A 20,517-nucleotide genomic window follows, 5' to 3' on the forward strand; every position below is an offset into this window, starting at 1 on the left:
TATCCACGCCTTAGGGCCCCCCCCGGCAAAATACGTAAGTCAGTGCCTATGGGTGGAAGAGAGGAGTCTAGTCTGAGTCTCTCTAAACCTCCATTCTCCTCGTTCCCTCTGAAGACATGAGCTCTGAGATCAGCCATGCAACAGGGGGAGAGAATCCCCATGCTTTTCTTTCAGCTATATATCTCCTGCTAGGATCCCTCTAGACAAGAAGGCAGTTGAAAAGATTACCCTCAAACCATTTTTAAGCCATCTAATCCTTGCAGGGAGAGCAGGTGCCCTCACCTAGCATATAGTGCAGTTTAGACTTCCTCTTTAGACTTCCTGCCCTCCAAAAAAAGCATTTGGAAATCACCTAGGAGGACAAAGGGTGTGACTTTTTTTCAAATGCAGGTAAGGGTTAAACGTTTCATCCTGTGCACCTGACAGTCTCAACCATTTCAATAGACTGAGGTCAAAGTAGAGCTCCAATTTCTCTTAGTAAAGTGATGGAAAGCCTGGAAGTAAAAGATGGTCTCTGAGGTAGAAGAGGTAGGTGTACTTAGCATCCAGCTTGCTCTAAGGTGTGAGAAGCTGTGGAGAACATCTATGCAGAACGCTGCAGAGAAACGAATATATTCTACTCGCTGGGTATGTAAATACATCTCTTTCAAACAGCAGGAAAAGGAGCAAGTCTGCCCAACTCTCTATCCCCTGAGCACCCCGAAGCTGACAGCAGAGGGAGGTCGGAGGCCCTGCCTTTCACCCAGCTGTCTGCTAAGTGGCAATCAGGAGACCGCAGGAGGGCTAAGGGGCTTCAGCTGCAAGACAATGGAGTAGCAAAGGGTTGGTGTAGGTCCTGGAGAAGTAAGGCTTGGAGAACCGTTAGGGTAATAAAAGAGAAGGAAAAAGTCCAGCTTGGTTGCTGGATCTCATCTTGCAGAGGAAAGGCTGGCAGTTGAGGGGTCTCTTTATATTGATGCCGAGCCTGTTTGAGACGCAATTACATTGGACACTTTTCCTCTGGTTGTATTTCAGTGTGAGAACGTGTGCTGAATACTTCTGACCACGCCGGCTCGGTGGCCAGCTGCATCCCTGGAAGGGCCCGTCTGCACTTAGCCAGGCTAAGGAGCAGCTTGTAGCTACTGGTCCAATTTGAGCTATGAAAAGCTGCAGGACTGCTAGTGCTGCTTCACTGCTGGTGTTGAGTGTCTTGCTGCTTCTGCACATGAAATGGCTCTCCCGTTTATTTGCTCCGTGCCAAGTAGCAATGAAACCCTTGAAGATATCTCATTTAGGAAATCTAGCAGAATGCTACCCAGGCAGGCAAAGTACACTTAACTAGATTTTTAGCTTAGGAGCACCACGGGATGTGAAAAAATGCAATGCGCTGACAAGTCCCATACAAACAGGCTGCACCTGAGCCCTCAGTCCAAGCAGGCTAGGGAATGAGGCACAAAGCTTGTTAGAGGAACTGGTGCTGCTCTCCTTATCTTTTGTACTTCTAGACCTCTCCTTAGGTTATAGAAGCATTTACATCACCTTTATTGCCATGATACCTGAGCACCTAGCAGCAGGGTGTTAACCCATCAGGTATGCATCATTTTCTTCCAACCTGTGCCCAGGAGTGAAACTGTGGACTAGAGCCCTTGGGTGGGTTAATATGTAGAGGCTGCTGTGCCTTTAGTTTGGGAAAGCAAGGTTGAAGTGCATCTTGCCTGAGGCACTTCTTTTCCTGGCCTGTGGGCTGGGCTTTCCAGAGGCCTTGCTCAAAGTTGTCTGTTAACTGTCTGCTGAGCAGGTTCCTCTTATAACAACCCATACTAATATTTCAGAGATCTGTTTTTTGTAGCCGTGGTTTTGGCTCCTAAGAGGTTAACTGGGCTCTGCTGCCTACTTTATCTGACTATAAGGAGGCAAGAGGTGATCTTTAGGTGAGGAGGTTCTAAGGGAATGGGTCTTTGACCATGTGTGAGTGGAGTGGCACCCCATTTCAAATGCTAATTTTATATAGTGCAATGCTGGCCTGTTTGCAGAGGGGTCAGACAGTGGAGGTAGGGGATGTGCCAGGCAGGGACAAGTCTGAGCCTGTGCCTATCTGCTTAGCTTTTCTGCTTATCTTCTCGGGCTTCTTGACACCCTTTATGGGATCTCAAGGGCTGAGAATCACTGTCCTAGGGTGTGCACTAAGCAGCCAGGCCTGAAAAAAGGGGTTAAGGCTGATTATTATCACGTTGTTTTGTTCTTTATTAATAAAACCCAATCCCCCAGGGAAAGGGTTGACTTCTGGATTTCATGTGGCTTGCAGATCAGTTTGGCAACGGTCCCTGCTCATGCTCCCTCTTACCCAGAACCTATATGTGCATGTGTGTCCGTGCATCATTGGGACACCCACAGTGCCCCAAACTGGTGACAGATTGCTCCGATTCAGGCTTTTGCGATAATGCCATAAAGTGCAGGAAAGGCAAGCTATCTTCTAGGCACTTAGCTGAGGAAGTTCAGCTCTCTGTGCCTTGTTGATGGGGAGACCAATGCTCACTTATCCTTTGTAAAGGATTCTTGAGATCTACAGTTTAAATGCTGCTATGGAGGGGACTGGACCCTACGAAGGGAGTGACCCACAGAGATCTTAGGTTTCTGGAGTCTCAGGAGGGCTTCCCACAAAGGGATCCAGCTGCATGATCTGCTCTGCGGTGCAAATGGGACCCACTTAAAGACAAGTCTGTGGTTGATCATTCTAGTGGAAATGTGATGGGAGCAGCAGGAGTGAACAGGCAAGTCTTTTGGTCCACCTGATTGCTAGCTCTGGGCTACTGATTTCACCTTCTCAGGGGAGACCGATGCTGATCAAGTCAAACTGAATTTATTAAGAGATGCCCGCAATCCAACAATTGTAACCGGACTTTAAGAAAATATAGACATTGAAGAACTCTGAATAAATCAAAGCATTGGCTATAATCTCCTAAAACAAGAACTGGTATACTGAAGGAAATAGCTTTGTTAGAAAACATGTTGCTGGCTTTGGTAACTTCCTAAAACACAGAACGAAGTAAATCTAAGATTCCTTCCCCCTCTTAGAAAAGGAAAAGAGAGAGAGAATTAATTTGAACACTGTTTAAAACACTCTGAATAGCTATAGTGGCAACTCTGAATAGTATGTGGCAACCATTGATGGTATTCCATCACTTCCCCTCCTTCCCCAAGCCAACTCCACCTACTTAGCTTTTCCTTATAAAAGGAGATGTTACACAAGACTGCTGCTAAATACAGTTTATAATCAGGTCAGTTCCAGCCCTCCCTAAACCGCACATACCTGTAATTCTTAGCAATATTATTCAAATATGGGCCCTGTTAACATTAATGTTAGCTCTCTGAAGCACTGAGCTAATAATTCAGCAGAACATTAATGGTTTAAATCTGGGATTATGTTTCATGCTTGCATTGTGTGTTGAATAATGCATTCTGCTCTGGCTCTTGCTATTGATGAAAGCCCTACACTTCATCGGAAAATGAAGGTGATGGTAATTTTAAAGCCCATTTAAAGTCATTATGCCAAACTCCGAGGAAAGGAGCTGTTTCTGTCTACCTATACTAAGTGCTGCTATGTTAAACGATTCTAAAATTACTGGACCAAAAAAAATTCTCCCAAAATAGGGATGCAGAAATCAAACTGACCCTCTTACTTAGTGGACCTCTTTTCAGATCCTTTAACTTGCTGGATGATGACTTTCATCATTTTTTCCATTTTGGTTTTGGTCAGTGATTTTCTACAGTACCAGATTTGGTCCCATATAGAGCACAAAGGTTTAGGAGAGAGGTAAAATGGATCGTGATCGTGAAACATATCCAAAGGCCTCCTCCTAGCATACTCCTTATAGTCCCAGACAGGACAGCTGCCTGGATTATCAGGCTTGGCATATATGCATAGACCTGACTCCTCTGGATTTGCCTTTGCATTCAGATTCTCTTTCCACTCCAAGTACTCTACCCCCTCCTCATTCTTTTTCAATAAAACCTGCCCCCACCACAGATTCTGGGTCTGGTGGTGCGTATTTGCCCCGAAACCTCTAACAATGTTTACAAGCATTAAGTGCAGGAATCCTTCGGGATGCATTCGGCTGAGTATGCCTTTCTTGCGAAGATCCTCAACGTCTCTATCTGTCAGGTTTTCCAGGATACTCCAGTCTCTCTCCCTCTCTTTTTGTGATAGTTGTTGGCCTTTCACTTTTAAGGCTTCTTGAGATGCTGCGAATTCGAAGCCTTTCACCACACTATACTCGTACTTGTGTTCCTTGAGGTACCTCTCTATACTGCTCTGGAAGAAGAATAAGGAGCTGGCCGAGAACTCGGCACCGTTCTGCTTCCTCACATTAGTGTAGAATGAGGCTAGGTAATTATCGAGGGCTTCTGGTGGCAGCGTGAAGATCTCCCGCTTTTCAGACGGGTAATGTAATGCCAGCCAGTCTCTGAACATTTTTATGTCGCTGATGTTACGGATTCTCTTGCTCTCTGACTTCCTCACTACCTCTAAAAGATAAGAAACAACTCTAGAGAGTAAGGGTAATGCAGAGTTGTGTTCATGTACCTCTAAAGAATTAAAGGGAGCAGGATCCCATTAAGTTGGGGTTCTTGTCCTCCTGCCTGCCTCTTCTCCAGCTGTTTTACCCCTGCCTCCACTTTGACACCTATGCTGGAATTTCTGCCTTTGCTGCTGGGCTGTTCTTCTATGGGTGGTAGGTAATGCGGTGTCCTTGTCACCAGGGAGCCTGGTTTTCTCCGATTTAAACAAATCCCCAATTTTCAGTTAAAAAAAAAAAAAAGTAATCCCGAATCCACAATTTTCTGTGATTTAAAGGAAATGCAACTAATATATAGATATGTATATAGCAGCATCTCATTTTAATTGTGGAAAAATGTGGATTTGGAATTACATTTTTTTTTTTAACTGAAAATTGGGGATTCTTTTTTTTTTTAATTGGAGAAGACCAGGAGCCCTGCATCACTCAGTGGAGTTCCTATACCCGGTCATATTGTTTTGAGCTTGTTTTATTCTATGGGAGCAGTGTTAGGCCAGGTGTGAATTCATGCCACTCAGTGGCTTGTAAAATGCATCCCAGCACAGCAATAAGTTCAACCCACCCTCAGCCCTTTAGAATAGGATTTAAGGTGGAACCTGAATTGCCTGCGTGTTGGGAATGGGGTGATTTTTACCCAGCCTAATTATGATTCATTGAAGGCACACCCAGACTCCACTTCCTTATGGGTCCAGTCATCTAAGGCCTGCAAGGCTGCGCCTCGAATTCCAAACCTTAGCTATCCCAGAAGCAGCAGATGAACTTTCTTCTCCACTTGCAAACATGCAGATGTATATTTTATCGTGTAAATTTGGATCACTGAAGGCAATGGGAGCTGGCCTGCATAAAGGTGAAGGTATAAGGCAATGTCTATATGCATCTAATTAACCAAATAAAATATATATGGAGAGAGAGCATAAACTGTTGTGCACTCAAGCTCACTTCATCAGATGCTGTGAAAGGACAAGCATGCAGCAGGCCTCAGGATCCGACTTGCATGTTCACAGTGTCATGCTAATCATCATATAGACTATACTTCACGGTGTGAGCCAGAATGGAAGCTGCTTCAGAAGAGGAAGGAAATACAGCTCTGTTCATGAAGCAGAAAATGTTAGCTAAAAGCTAGCCAGAGGGCCTGCAAGTAAAAAAAGGGCCTGTCTCTAGTAGAAAAAAGTGAATAAAAACATCTTTTAAAACAGGGCTGCCAGGATTCCACCTGAGTTTCTTTCTTAGGTTGTCATGGCAGTAGCACATCCATATCGTTCTAGTTCGGTGTTGTCTAAGAAGCAAATTGCTTAGGGTAAAAATTCACTCCTTTTGCAGAGGGTCAGAATACGATCTAAGCCTTGCTGCATAATGCAGATGCCCTAAAGAGTAGGGAGAAACCCATCGCAGAAAGTGCGCTAGGCATAGGCATGTATCTTGGGGGTCTTAATGCCTACGGCAGCAGCTTGGTAGTGGGGTTCTTGGTAGTGGCAATTGTTGAGGGTGCACGTATCCTGTTTTTTGCCTTTTCTTTTCATGATGCAAGGTCTTGTTGTGGTCCATCTTATGTTAGCCACCTTATAGGTGCATGGTTGTAATGTGAACTAAGGGATGATAACGATACATCCATTTGGTAAGTCACAAGTGCAAAAGGTAGCATACCATCTATTATAAGGCATTTTTCAAGGCCTTTTGCCTTTGCTGCATGTCTGCATGATCTCACTTCCCGGCACATACTACACAACCCAAATTTGGTTGTCTTTAGGGTATCCAGGTCTGCATAGATCTTTGTCTCTTCTTATTCCCCCCACCACGCCAGAGTCTGTGCAATAGAGGTGGGCGCGGTGTGGGGTCCTGCAGCTGATGGCTGGGGATGTCGGGGGTTGGTAGCTAAAGCTACTGAGTGGTATATGCAAAGACAGAAATGGCATGTGAATCAATAAATGCAGAGACTGGAAGCTGAGCTCTGTATTGAGCCACAAGCCATTTATCTTGCTGTCTGGAAGAAATGATCATTGCAAAGATCCTCTCGGAGGACTTCGCAGTGGCGTCTGATGAGAGATGGGTTTTTTTTCAATTTCAGCAATATGCATGCAAACTGTAGTCGTGCGTCAGGGTTTTTTATTGTTTGTAAGGCTTTAGCTACACCTAGAATGAGTGAGTCCACATATGGAAGTACTCAGGGAGACCTACTGTGTTTTAAATTCACATCCTATCTCAGTCTGAATAAACTTCCAAGTGGAGATGAGCCCTGGAGTGCTACTTCAGCATTTAATTTCTTTTCTTCAAAACAATGTCAAACCTATGGCAGTTTTACTCTATTGAAAGTACCACCTGACTTAACTATATGCTCTGTTTTTCTTTACTGAAACGTGCAAACTTCCAACAGTGTTACAAGCCCTAACACAGCAAAAGTCTACAATGATTTTTCCTTTAGCTCATGTTGTAGGTGCTGGCCTCAAGAATTATACAAATCCAATGAACGAGGCTTCACCATAGCAGCAAGCAATGGCCCAAATATGCTATTTACTGCCAGAAATTAAGTCCTAGAGGCTACAAGTTTGCTTCAAAATCCATGTGCGTTTCTAGTAAACATCCCTTTGAATTAATATTCAGGTTGCTCTTGGTAGGCAGGCCGCAGTTCAAAGGAGTCACAGTGCTAAGCAGCTGGATGGAGCAGGGGATGATGAACCCATGAGCTCTGACTTCCAAAACTGTTTCCCCAATTTTTTTTTCAGAGTTGTCTGCAAATATTGACCCACATTCAAATCGGGGAGATGTTCAGCTACTCTGTAATTGTGTGAAACAGTTTGCAAGCACACTGACAATTACAAGTTCAAATGTTTTGGCTCTTTTTATAGCATTGTTAAATATTCGCTTATTTAATGTGCACTAATCGCTGAAGTTGAAGCAACGTGTTTTTAATGGACCACTGATTCCAGTATGCCAGTGGATTAGCCACAGGTAGCAAAAAACCTGATCATTTAGGAAAGGAAGTGCATCATTTCACTAATGGACTTCCCAATATTTGGCAAAAAGTGGCATCTGCTTGTTAGACATGCACAGGGTATAATTATTATGTCTTTTTGTACAGACGGTGATTGTTCATAGGAGGGTTTCAAACAGCCACAAGGCAGGGTTCTCAGTTCTTCATCCAAGAGCATAGTCTTACCAAGAGTCTTGTGACACCGTGTCACGTAAAAATATCTGATGAAAAGCGGGTCTGAGTGGCCTCTACCAAGGAGTGAATTTTACAAATGAAAAATGCTTGAGTGTTGTTTGACTACCAGAAACAATAGCTAAACCCACATCCTGGCTAGAACACATTTTAAATCTCTTTATTAAACTGCATCTATACCTTTTGGGCTCCAAGACATGTGATGAATCTCTGGTCTCATGGAAGTTTATGGGAAATTTGCCACTGACTTCAGTGGAGGCAAAGTTGCACCTGTGATGTCTAAACTCGGTTTGTTTTTAAAAATCACTTTGTCTTTCATTTTCCTTCTGAGACCAGAGTTCATGCTCCTGGGTGCCATTAAGGACTGCAAGGACTGTAGTTTGATGTGCAGCTGGTACTATGCATGTGATCAAAGGCCCATGGAGCTAGCGTGGCGAAGGCATGCCTGTTTCTGTAGCCAACAGCACATGAGGGAGTGATGTGGCTTGCTGCTTTTGACCACAGCCCTACTGAGGAGGTGCCCATTTTACAGCTTGGTTCACTAGAGAGTCCAGAATAGCCCTCAGTAGCATACCCCGGAGCCCTAGTAAGACTCCTTGACCACTCTGCGACACATCTCCCTAAAGCATACTGTAGTAAAATGTAAAGGCCAAAATGTTCAAACACAGGTGCTAATACTAGCCAGCTAAATCTATGTTTGGTCACCCAAACGTGCGGACCTGTCTTCTGAAGCGAGGCTTGTTTGAAGTGCCTAGTAGCACCCGAGGTGCTCAGCACCTCTGAACGTCAGGCACTGTTAGGTATCCAAATACAGATATGGGTGGCTGAACGAAGCCACGCAAGGTTGAATATGGCAGCTGAAGAGCTTAAAACCACCCATGTAGGAATAAAACTCCAGATACTCTTACTTTTGTTTGAAGGTGCAGGCAGGCCATCCTTGGCGCTTTCGTTCCCTGGAGCAGGTGAAGCTAAAGCACTTGCTGCGGTCTGGGATCCTGACTGTTTGCTTTCCTCGCCCGGTGTTTCGGCAGCGTTCCTGACTAACCCCGTCCCCGACGTGACGTGCTCAGAAGGGCACAGCTGGTGGACCACGCCAAGTGGTGCGGAGTCGTGGAAAGCTCTAAATACAGGGGGCTCAAACGGGGCCCTGGTTTCCATGCTGGGGATGGGAGTTGCTGTTAACTGCTCTTTAGACACTGCTGATTCAGAGGGATTCCCTGCTCCAGAGGTTTTGCTTCTGGACTTAGCAGGAGGAGGAGCAATTAAATTCAAGCAGTGGTTTTCCAGGCTCTCTGGACTGCTGCGTTCTAAAATCTCTTGTAAAAAGGGGGTCGTCACCGCCTTCCCTTTGCAGACAGAAATAGATGTCTGGGTGGCCGTATCCTGGCTAGTCCCTCTGTTCCTATCGCCTTGCACTTGCAGTTCATACTCAGCCAAGACTTCTTTATTCTGTGAGTCTGAAAGAATATTCCAATTTATTTTGGGTCCTGCCTCTGCTTCAAACTGTTCCTCATCAGAGATGTCTTGCAGGTCCTCCATGCTTTTCGTCGGCCCGGTACCTTGGTTGGTTGTGGCACAGCTAGCCGTTGTTAGTAGCATGTTCTGCTCTGCGGCGCAGCACAGTCTTGTGGAGTTGCTGTCTTTCAGAGGAATAAGTCCACTCTGGTTTTCTGGTGGCACTGCTATATCGCATGCTATGAAGCACATATTGGCTTCTTTCTTTTGAGCTATCCCTGGAGATCTGCTGTGGCATCCTGTGCTCTCAGAATCAGCTTTCAGTGAGCTTACCCTGTATCTCTTTTCGCTTAAATTGTGGTCTGCTGAGCAGGAATCAGAGGTTTGGGGCCTCTTCTTCTGTTCTACGCTTTCCTCCCTGCTTCTGAAGTACAGTGCCCCACCGCAGCGCCAGTGATAGGCATGTCCGGTGACACATATCCATAGAACAGAATTGTCCCTGGTGGGCCGGTCCATGCCCTGTACAATTTCCAAGGCTGGGATTTGATTGCATATCGTTCCATGAGTGTGCGCCCAAGTCACTAAGTTGGTCAGATCCTTGTCAATTGATCTGATGTTGCTGCAGGTTGTATCTTCAAGGTTCTCGTCCTGCAAAGGTGTTTAAAACTGGCTTTAAAATGGGATGTTCGTTATAATGGGGCAATAGGAGCTGCTGTCTAGCATCTTGCTAATTTTAATCACTTTAACCGAATACTTGATTTGATGGCTTTTTTTCAAGCTATTTGTCAAAAAACTTAAGTATAAGGTATAACCATCCAGGTCAATATTCAACCAATTTGCTCCCCCGAAAACAATATCTTCGTCAATGATCTGGAAGATAGGATGCTGTGCACCTATCAGCGAGTGTGCAGTTGACACTGAGGTGGGGGGGAGTAATAGATATGATGGAGGGCAGGGCTAGGATTCAGAGTGACCTAGACATGTTGGAGGATTGGGCCAAAAGAAATCCCACAAGGTACAATAAGGACAAACGTAAAATCCTGTACTTGGGATGGAACAATCCCATGCACCAGTATAGACGAGGACTGGTTGGCTAAGAAGCATCTCTGCAGAAAATGTCCTGGGGGTGACAGTGGACAATAAGCTGGATATGAGCCAGAAGGCTGATTGCATCCTGGGCTGCATTGGTAGGAGCTTTGCCAGCAGATCGAGGGAAGTGATTCTTCCCCTCTATTCTGCACTGGTGAGGCCACATCTGGAGGACTGTGTCCAGTTTTGCCTGCCTCCTCCCCACTATAGAAAGGATGCGGACAAATCAGAGCGTTCAGCAGAGGGCAGCAAAACTGGTTCTTCTGAGAAGCGGCTAAGGGAATCAGTCTGGAAAAAAGAAGCCTGAAAGGGGATTGAATAGCAGCCTTCAGCTCCCTGCAGGGGGGTTGCAAAGAGGATGGAGCTGGGCTGTTCTCAGTGGGGACAGATGACAGGACAAGGAGCGATGGGTTCACATTGCAACAAAGGAGGTTTAAGTTGGATGTTAGGAAAAAACTTTTTCACTAGCAGGGTGGTGAAGCACTGGAACAGGTAACCCGGGGAGGTGGTGGACTCTCCATCCTTGGAGGTTTTTAAGACCCAGCTAGACGCAGCCTTGGCTGGGATGATGTAGTTGAGGATAGTCCTGCTTTGAGCAGGGGGCTGGACTAGAAGTGACCTCCTGAGGTCCCTTCCAGCCCTCATTTCCTATGATTCTATGATCTTTGTAACTAAAAATAATTTCCTTTTATAAAGAATCCCCCTTGCAGTGAGGTACTTTTTCATCGTGTACAAGATTGTATTTGTTGGAACAATTTTGTAAAACTACTCACAAGCAGCACATTTTACATTCTACCTATGGGGAAAAAAGATGAAATGGTCTCTAAAAGAATTAAAGTCAAGTTCAATAACATATGCAAAGCTAATTAACAATGTCCAATGAGCTATACTAAACTTGACAGTGTACTCACCATGCTGCTGTGGAATATGCTATTCTGGCAGAAAACACTGTCTGTCGCTTAAATACTCCTCCTTCCCTTCACAGAACCTAGAATGAGCAGCATATATATTTCATTTTTCTATTTTGAGTGGCAGCTCCCAACAAACGTCTCATATTGAGCAAAGATTGAGTGGTTTCACTCCGGCAAATACTCTACTAATGTGAGAAGCAAAGGTTTTTTTGGATTTAGGTGGTACCTTTAACGGGACTAGCTGTATAGAGATGGACTTACTAATGGGAATAATTCCATTAGGTTGAGTGGGACTAAACAGAGGAGAAGCTACTCATGTAAATCTCTGGTACACTCTAGGGACCTGATCCTGCAATCAAAATCAAAATAAAGCATGAATTATACATATGGAATATTTAAAATGCTTCTCTGCACTACCTAAAGTCCAAACAGAACAGCACTGTAGTCTTTAATTCTCCAAGCAGAAATAGGAATATAAGTAATTAGAAGCAAAATAGACTTGCCTTATTATTTAACTTTTTTAAAGGGAAATTTGATGGTGGAGATACTTCAAGGTATTGTCTATTTCTCTCTATGTATTTAAGCTCGTGTTTGGGGGGGAAAAACCTTCAGTCTACATAAAGCTTCTTTGAAAATCCTAAGCTTGATAAACAGAAGCATGTTCTCTATCCTTGCATGGAGAGCTGGTGAATTAACTCAAATAAGTTACTGTGATGGAGTGATGCCAAGAGGCATCAGCACAGAAGGGCCGGCCCGTGCTTGCTGCTGTAGAAAGTTGCAGGTTATGACTGAGATCCCTGCATCACAGAGCTTGCAATCTGTCCCGTACCTTATGCATTTAATGCTGGTAAAAGGTACTAGACTGAAAGCGTTGGAGAAAGAAATACGCTGTCTACTCATCCAGCTGTCAAGTTGATCGCTGTCCCCAGGGTGACATTTCACTCTGGTGAGAAAAAAGCCTGTATTTGCTTTGCAAAGGATGCATGTTGCATCCTTTGCTCTCTGAACAAGGGCAAGTGTGCAGAAAGGAAGGAATTTATTCCCTTGGCTGATGGAAATGGAGCATCTGTTTATTATGAATATAGTGTCTAAGGAGGTTTATGGCATGGATACATCAGTTGAATTCAGGAAAAGCCTGCCTGCATACAAGCAGGAAAAAGTACAATGGTTTTGGATGGCCGTTCATCTCTCAGCACCTAAGGGACAATGCAAGGGTCATTTGCCTTGATGTTCTGCCCTTGACCCCCTGATGAGCTCACCAGGCTGGTTTTGGCCAAAATATTCAGGAAGAGGAGACATAGGACTGCTGCCTGGATGAAAATGAAGCCTCTGTTAGTCTGTGGGGTTATCGACTCAAACATGCCAGCAGGGAGAGAGGGCTGAATAGGTCAAGCCTTCATCTGCACGTGGCTATATTGACTATGCTCCCTGGTATCACGTTTACACATGTGCCCGGGACCGCAGCACATTGAGCTCGGGTGCCGCAGCCCTGGCTGGCAGGGGGCCCAGGGAGTCAGTCTGCCAGCCCGGATCTGCTCCACCCCAGCTCAGCGTGCTGCAGAGGGGCTGGCTGGGGCACAAGGGTGCTACTGCGTGGGGCTAGCAGGCAGGTAGCCCACACACAGTAGTACCCTCGTGCCCCAGCCTGCCCCAGTCATCATCTACACGTGTGTTGCAGCAGAGTAAATAACTCCACTGTAGGATAGTACTTGAGTTGGCCAGTACAGTGGATTTAATTAATTTACTCTGGCTCCTCTGTCCGGGGCAGGTGCAATGGGGGAGAGCAGCTCGGCCACCCTTGGTGGCCAGGAGGCAGAACTGCAGGGGCAATTGCTGTGGGTGGCATGGGGCATCAGGCATGGAGGGTGCTGCATGTCATTGTTTCTGCTGTGTTTTAGCCCCAGTAGCTGAGTGCTTAGGGCAGAAATGTCCCCACTGCATTGTCCTCCAAGGACAGCTAAATGCAAGGAGCAGTGGCTCAGCTAGGGACAAAAGCCACCAATTCAATGACAGATAGCCGAGTAGAAAAACAAATGAATTTCCAACTGCTCAGCAAAGCAGCAGCCAACAGGGAAACCAAAAAAACCCCCAACTGAAACCTCAGCCCCCAAGCCAGATCACCGGTTATCTCCAGTCAAGGGAGAGGCTTCGGGCGGGGGGTGGGAATTCTCTCTCACTGAGTTTATTTTATCTCCCAGCAGGAAAGGGATAACAGTCATGAGAACTGTTCCTGTTTTGGAGCACAAAGTGTTGTGCATTAGCAAAGCCCGTGTCCCCATTCCTCTGCAAAGCTCTCCTGTTCCAATGTCTTTTGCTACTGCCTCCCCAGATGTTCCTATTTATGGTTTCTTCTAAGGCCGGGAGGGATAATTTTAGCTTAGAAGGCTGTTTGACATGTTCTGTGCAAGCTGGGTGGTTGAACCACACGTAAGACTGGGATCTGTGAAGGCGCTTCTCAGTGAAAACCAGTGGCTCCTTTTGAAAAAGGCTACGCTTATATGGTAGTAAAAATCATGTTGAAACCTGAGTTTTATACCAGTTCAGCAAATGTATTTTGAGTGTAGGATCTGGCTGTCTACAAGTCTAGGTCTGAATCCAACCTGCTTCTGCATCCATTCTTGCCCGTTGGCCTGTTCCTGTTCTCTTGTGACGCCCAGGCAAGCCAGGCCTCTGACTTCCTTCCGCCCGAGTAGTTTTTTCCCAAAAGGGTTGGATTGTCTGGACAGAGAAAAGGGAACTCTTGTGCCAATGCTCTGGCATTTACAGCTACTGTACTGTGGGAAGAAGATAATAAAAAGAAATTTTGCCTGGTCATAAGGCCGTGAAATTTCTGAGTTGGCAGCTGAACTTCTTGATTTCTATCGTAAGCTTCCTAAATGGGACCCTTTCATCTCCTTTTATCTCGAAACACATACTTTCCCTTTCCGGATCTTTCTTCTAAAAAGGCTTTATAATGAAAGTCCAGTGACCCACTAAAATAACTTTCCAGCCCATGCCTGCTCTTGCATGGGGAGTAGCATCAGAGAAGCCAGTCAATGGAGTTACTCTGTATTTATACCACTGTTAACTGAAAGGATGCATTTGCCTTAAATACATGACATTCTCAGCTAGTACAAATCAGCATTACTCCTTCAGCATAGTCAATATAGACACGTGCAGATGAAGGTAAGGCCCTATGCAGATTTTGTGGCTGTTTTAGCAGCACTGCAACTGCTAGTGATGATGTGGCATTTTAACGATCTTTCCAGGAAGCTCTCCAATCCGGTGATGGGCTCTGAACAGAACTGACATCTTTGTCCGGGCATCCCAAAGTGTTCTTGGTAACCCACTATAGTTAAATGACCCCTACCCTCAGTTAAATAAAAATGGACCTCCCAGCTGCTGGATTGTGCCTTTTGACCAGCTTAATCTGCATAATCAAACTGACACAATGTCAGCTGCTGATTTGATGACTCATTAATCCCTGTATCCTAGAGAATTTAGCCTGGTATTTTCAAAGGAACACCTATCTCTTATGGCTTTTCAATGCCACTAGAACATCAGTATACAGTGATCCTGCTCTCAAATCTCTCTCTGCCTAAATTTTCAAAAGCTACTAGTAATTCAGGATATCATATCACCGTTTCTCCTTTTGTGCATCCAATTTTAGATGGTTCAAAGGGACCTGGTTTTTACAGGGCAGGCATTCAGCACATTCTGAAGATGGTTTTCTTGCAAGGTGTGGGGGACCCAAGACACCCAAAAACACTTTTGAAAATGTGAGCCTATGTAATTTACTGTTATAAGTGGAAGGGGAGGCCTTTTGTTCACAGTATGCTGAAGACCCTTAAATCTGCTATAATGCACGTAGACTTATGCCAGCAGCATAAACGGAAAAAGGACTCTTTGTATAGATGTACAAAAGGCCCATCAGTGACCTTGTCTTCAGTTTAGTTCCTTTCCCCTCCTACTCCTGATAATCTTGGTTCTGTTTCTTTTGCCTATTTTGCAGACTAAAAGTTCAGCTGTCAGGCACAATACCAGCAAATGCACGAGCTGGGAGCATGTCAACCTCCTGACGAGATGACACAGGAAACGGGAACAATTCGAGTTGGAAAAACAGGAAACCGTTCACCATCCAGCCAAGCCCAGTGAGGGAGGACCAGTTCCCTTTGCACGTGCCAGCTTAGAGACAGACACAGACCAAACTGTCAGCTAATGCTAGTTCACAGAGACCTCACATATATTCTTTGTCGAGGAGTCCAAACATATTCCCAAAGAACGGGGCCCTAAAACCTATTTTTCATCGGTGACCCCATCCTCTTCCCCACCATTCCTCTGCATTATGTCTCCTCTCCTAAGGGTCTTCATTCCAAAGCCAAGATCCTTGCAATGTGATCTTAAGCACTGGGGTAAACTGTATTTAGACAAATCTAATGGAAATCTGCAGCCAGTTGGCAGAGGAGAGCCTGGATCCGACAGTCGGTAATGAGCCACTAAAAACAAATGTAGTAAAGGAGAAAAATAATTTAAAAACATTGAATGATGTAAATAGAACCTAATATTTAACCCCCACAGGGGAGGAATAACAAGGAGTTGAAATGAAAAGGAAATTAGTTATGGAGCACATGCTTAAAAAAATCTAAAAGGGAGACAACTGATTCTGACCCTCCAAATTCCTGCCGCGTGGGGCCTAGTTGCCCATTACCCAGAAAGTTGCAGGGTTAGATCCTGCATTTGAAAGTCACGTCCTTTGTGGGATCAGATCCTTACTCTGCACGGGGTGAATGCGAAGATCCAATCCTGCATGCCGCTCTGCGTGTGCAAACTGCAATGCAGGCAGCAGTGCCGCGGCCCAACTCTGTTCTCCTACATGCAAATAGTAAAAGAGCAGGAAGAGGGTGCAGGATGTCAGAAGAGTGCCTAGACATGTTGAACAAGCTACCCAGAGAGGTGGTGGACTCTCCATCCTTGGAGGTGTTTAAGACCCAGTTGATTCAAAAACCTGAGGCTCTTTGGGAGAGTTTCATGGCTTCAGTGCTTGACTTGTGAACGCTCAGGGCTGGCCAGCCTACAGCAGCAACTGGCCTGCTAAGAACACGATCCCATAACTTGAATTTTAAATAGTGTCCAGAAGAGAGACTTCAAACAGGTTTTCCACCAGAGGGTGCTAAACTGCTAACAATGCTGGGACTCGGACAAGAAGAGCAGCTTGATTCCAGTCATATTTTAGGCGTACACCCAACCCAGATATCGAAAGCATGCCCTTTGTGTGGGCCAGGTTGGCAACAGGATTTACACATCCATCCCCCTACCTCACCCCTGGTCAAGCCCATGCCGGTCGTGGTGCTGGCCATGACCTCAACAATGCAGCAGAGAAAAGCTTGCTTTGAATGCAGAGATTCATCTTCTCCTAAATTTCCATGCTGCAGGGGTAAAAATACCATCCCTGTGCATTGCCTCCAGTGTTGTAAAACAACAAGGACCTGCAACCAGCCTGGAAATGGCAATAATTAGTGCAAAGTTCTAGACCAAGGCCTGCCAAGATGCTTACTCCGCAGGAAGCTAAAAGTACAGTTCAGTTTTAGCAGAGCACAGAAACATTGCCGTTTATAAGCCGGGGATGAGAGTGGTTCATAGCTTGTGTGTCTGTCTCTTATCTGCCTGACACTTGGCCTAAAAATTCCTGTCTGGAACTGCCCATCCCAAATCAGAAACAATCCACCCATAATTGAGTTGTCTTATTTTATGGTGGCTAAAAAACCGGTATGATTTCCGATATTACTCCGCGATTCTTTCTCCAGTTCATCTAAGATAGTGAAGTAACAAAGGCCATTTTCTGCTAATCTATTAACAAAGGAATGAAACAGCGCAGGAGGCAGCACGGTCCAGTGGCTCTGTTTTGACTCCCAAGGACATGTCCTGTGACTGAGGGCAAAGTGCTCCCTCTACTCTGTGCATTGCTTTCCCCATCAACAAACAGGGGGAGGAGATGTCCTTGCTGAAACACTGAGTGATGAGTGAAGATGCACCGTGGATACCAGTGAGACTTTGCAACCTAAATTTTCAGCTGTCTCTTTGAGTCTTCAGGCATCTGCTCCTGCCAGGAACACTTGAAATCTGTTTTATCACAGGTGACTCAGTACGGGGATGGGGGTCAAGGACCTCGTTTGCACCCCAAATGGAAGGGCTTGAGGCAGCCTGGCATAAGAGGAAGAGACTATGGGACACATCATGGGATCTGGGTGCTGGCAGGGCACAGGGCTTATTTTACCCACTGCAGCCTTTTCCTCCATGCTGCCCAGACTCTGGGGCCAGCAGTATGGCAGCACAAAAAGCCAAGGAGAAAAAGCCTCCTGCATGATTCAGGGTCCCCTGATGCTCAGGAAGAGACACTATTCCCCCCCACACTTCCCCAAATTGCTTCTAGAGGCATAAGAGATGTGCAGTACCCTTGCAAGCTTGGGGAGGGCTCACTGCACAAGGGCCCTGTGCTGCTCTACCTGTTTCTAACACCTGCTGCTTCTGCCCCTTGCTGTGCCAAGATCGGGCTGTGATGCCTTTGGAGACGAGCACCTGGAGCAATAGGAAAAGCTTGGTCATGGATGGGGAGAGAGAGGAGCAATGGGTCACTGGTTTATAGAAGTGACATTAAAGCCTCGGCTGCTTGCATGTTGCAAGAGCGGGATGGGAAGATGATCCGGGAGCGGTTTCTCTGTATTATAGCCAATGTGCTTTCAAGAGTTTCCAAGCTATCAGCTGGGACTCCAGCCTGAGGGTTCGAGGAGGTCTTGCTCAAGGAAGAATTTTTTCAGAGCTGTTGTTTGGCTGGGCCAAAGTTGCTCAGAGCCCATCTGGATCAGTGGTTCTCGACCTTTTTTTGTACCAGAACCCCGTTGTAAACATTTCCCACATTCTTATTCTTCTTCAAAGGAGAATCCATTTTTAAAGATTGTTTGTGACACTTTCATATATTCTTGCAACCCATGGGTTGGGAAACGCTGATCTAGAGAACCTGTGTTGGGCATGCAAGGGACACAGCTGCATGTGAAAAAACTGGGTGCATGGATTAAACCTCTACTAGCAATAGTTCAGGCCCCAGTCCTATAAAGGACTAAGCTCTCCTGCATACTGCTATCTGCCTTTGCTTCCTGCATGCTCACTGCCCCAGGATCAGTCTTACCAAATTAAATATTAAACGTGCTAACAGATAGTGTTTCTTTTGTTCCTTTGGCTTGTGAGAGCTGGGTGCCCTCCATTCCCACTGCCTCTCACCTCTTGTAAGATCAGGCCTCTGTGCTCCTTTGACAGTCCACGATATTTTAATCAGCCACGGAATTGGAAATATTTGTCACGCGTCAATTTTTGCTGAGCCACAGAATCACCTAAACTACGCGGTGGCAAGGATTCCTAGCATTATTTCAGCAGCTGCGCTGACTCTTGCAGACTAGCTGGAAGTATGAAAATCATGTGAAAATGTGGCCGGCCTCCGTTGTAGGAAAATAAACAGGTCTTGCAGGCTGGCGCCAGGCCACGGCTGTTCATGCTCTTCCATCTCAATAGCTAAAATAAGAGCAATGTTAGTCTTCAGCAGGAGCCAAAATGGGCACTTGGTTCTCAGTGTTTTTAACGACCTGAAACATAAGCAAGTCTTCATGCCACGAAAGAAAAAACCTGGTAGCTGCGAGAGAGAAATGCCACTGTGCTTTTTCCATTACATAACATCCTTCAGGAACATATAGGCCAGCAAATGGGAGACATCCGCTGCATAATTATGGTACTGACAAACCAATTGAACCTCAGCAGCTGCCACTAGGGAGGTTTCATTCATTCCCAGTATTCTTGCCTTTTAAACTTAAGTGGCACTGGAACAAACGCATCTTTGATCCAAGAAGGAAATCGTTTGGAGCTTCATGTTTAATAGAGCTGAAGGCCTGGGAAAATGATGTCTTTATCAGCCGGCATGACAATGCAGGACTCATGGCAGGCATGGTACTCACAAGGGCTTGCTGTCTGAGCCTTACTGCTTTTGCAGAAAGATTTGGGCATGCAGGATCTGTAGAGAAGCAACAGCAAAAATATTTTGTGCTGCTGTAGCGCACGCAGAGCATCCCCAACTCTGAGAAGATGCTTGAATGGGGCAAGGAATGAGTTGGGGCAAACAGACAGAGGAATAAATTATGCTGGGTTTAAAAGAAATGGAGTTCACTGTAACAAGCAGTAACCATGGCTGCCCTTATCCTACAGCATGTGGAAGATAAACCACTGTCATTTAGCCATAGGCAGACAAGGCTGTTAGGGTAAATGTGATATCTTTTATTAGACCAAGTAGATAGTTAGAAACATTGTTCTTTGCAAGCTTTCAGGTACAAACATCCTTCAGACAGAGGAAGAGTCTACAGTTGAGCCATGTTTCACTCAGGGGTAAACTGCCTCAGGTTAGATTTGACTGACCAGGGAATAGAAGCAGATATATGAAATGGCTACTGAGGAGCAGCTGACAATGACAGAAGTCCCCCTTGCTTATGTGATCCGGTATAATATGGTCATCTGCCCATACCATAGGTGGGAGGAAGAGGTGGAGATCATAGCCTCCCATCTAACGATTGCCGTACTGTCCCCTTCTTTTCCCTCCCTGACTCTTTGCAGCCGCAGGCTCCAAATACCCTTCCAGAGATTGCTACAGGGAGGCAAGAGGGTGCCTACAGTAAATCAGGATTTCATAGACATTAGGGTTGGAATGAACCTTATAAGATCATCAGGTCCAAGGCTTAGGTCCAGCAGATGACAGATCTGCTCCAGGCCCTGTTTAGCCATTCTCAAAATGACTCATGGCAGCACATGGGGAGCGAGGCAGATCTCTCCCTGAAAAAGGTGCTGGCAGGTCATGTCCCGGAGAGAAAGGGGATTGCTGCTTCGTTCTAGCAGGACTTCTTTTCACACATACCGCTCTTCAGTGTACTGCATTATGCCAGATGAGTAATAATTGATGAGGCACATGGATCCTATGGTAGCCAGGGGCTGAATACACACGTTTCACTTATGTTGAAGGTGGTATGGCTTCATGTCTGCCAGAGGTTTTGTTATAAAGTCCTGGCAAAAGTTAAAATGCAGCGCATGTAACCTAGCACAGGTGTGCCGCAGCCTGCTCCAGGACCACGGATTAAAATTTGCAAGCTCAGAGCTAACTATAGCTTAGAGCTATAGGCCAGTTAGTCTCACTCGATAGGCCAGTTAGTCTTACCTCGATCCTGGGGAAGCTTTTTGAGAGAATTATTCTGGCGCATGTCCACAAGGGCCGGGGGGAGAGATCATGCTTAGGGGCAACCAACACGGGTTCATTAGTGGCAGGTCCTGTCAGACCAACCTG

The 20,517-nt window shown here is 45.7% G+C and overlaps 1 protein-coding gene across 1 annotated transcript; it reads right to left on the bottom strand.

Moving 5' to 3' along the window:
- Positions 1-2,823: 2,823 nt before the first annotated feature.
- On the bottom strand, positions 2,824-12,521 carry LOC109312288 (uncharacterized protein KIAA1958 homolog). Its single transcript, XM_019538240.1, has 3 exons — positions 11,169-12,521; positions 8,622-9,816; positions 2,824-4,503 (listed from the first exon to the last, which is right to left on the bottom strand). Exons 1-3 carry the CDS (start codon positions 11,169-11,171, stop codon positions 3,656-3,658), a joined length of 2,046 nt encoding a protein of 681 aa, XP_019393785.1. The 5' UTR covers positions 11,172-12,521; the 3' UTR covers positions 2,824-3,655.
- Positions 12,522-20,517: the final 7,996 nt, after the last annotated feature.

This window comes from Crocodylus porosus, unplaced genomic scaffold (assembly GCF_001723895.1).
Source record: "Crocodylus porosus isolate Cpor-Errol unplaced genomic scaffold, CroPor_comp1, whole genome shotgun sequence".
Taxonomy (NCBI): Eukaryota; Metazoa; Chordata; order Crocodylia; family Crocodylidae; genus Crocodylus; species Crocodylus porosus.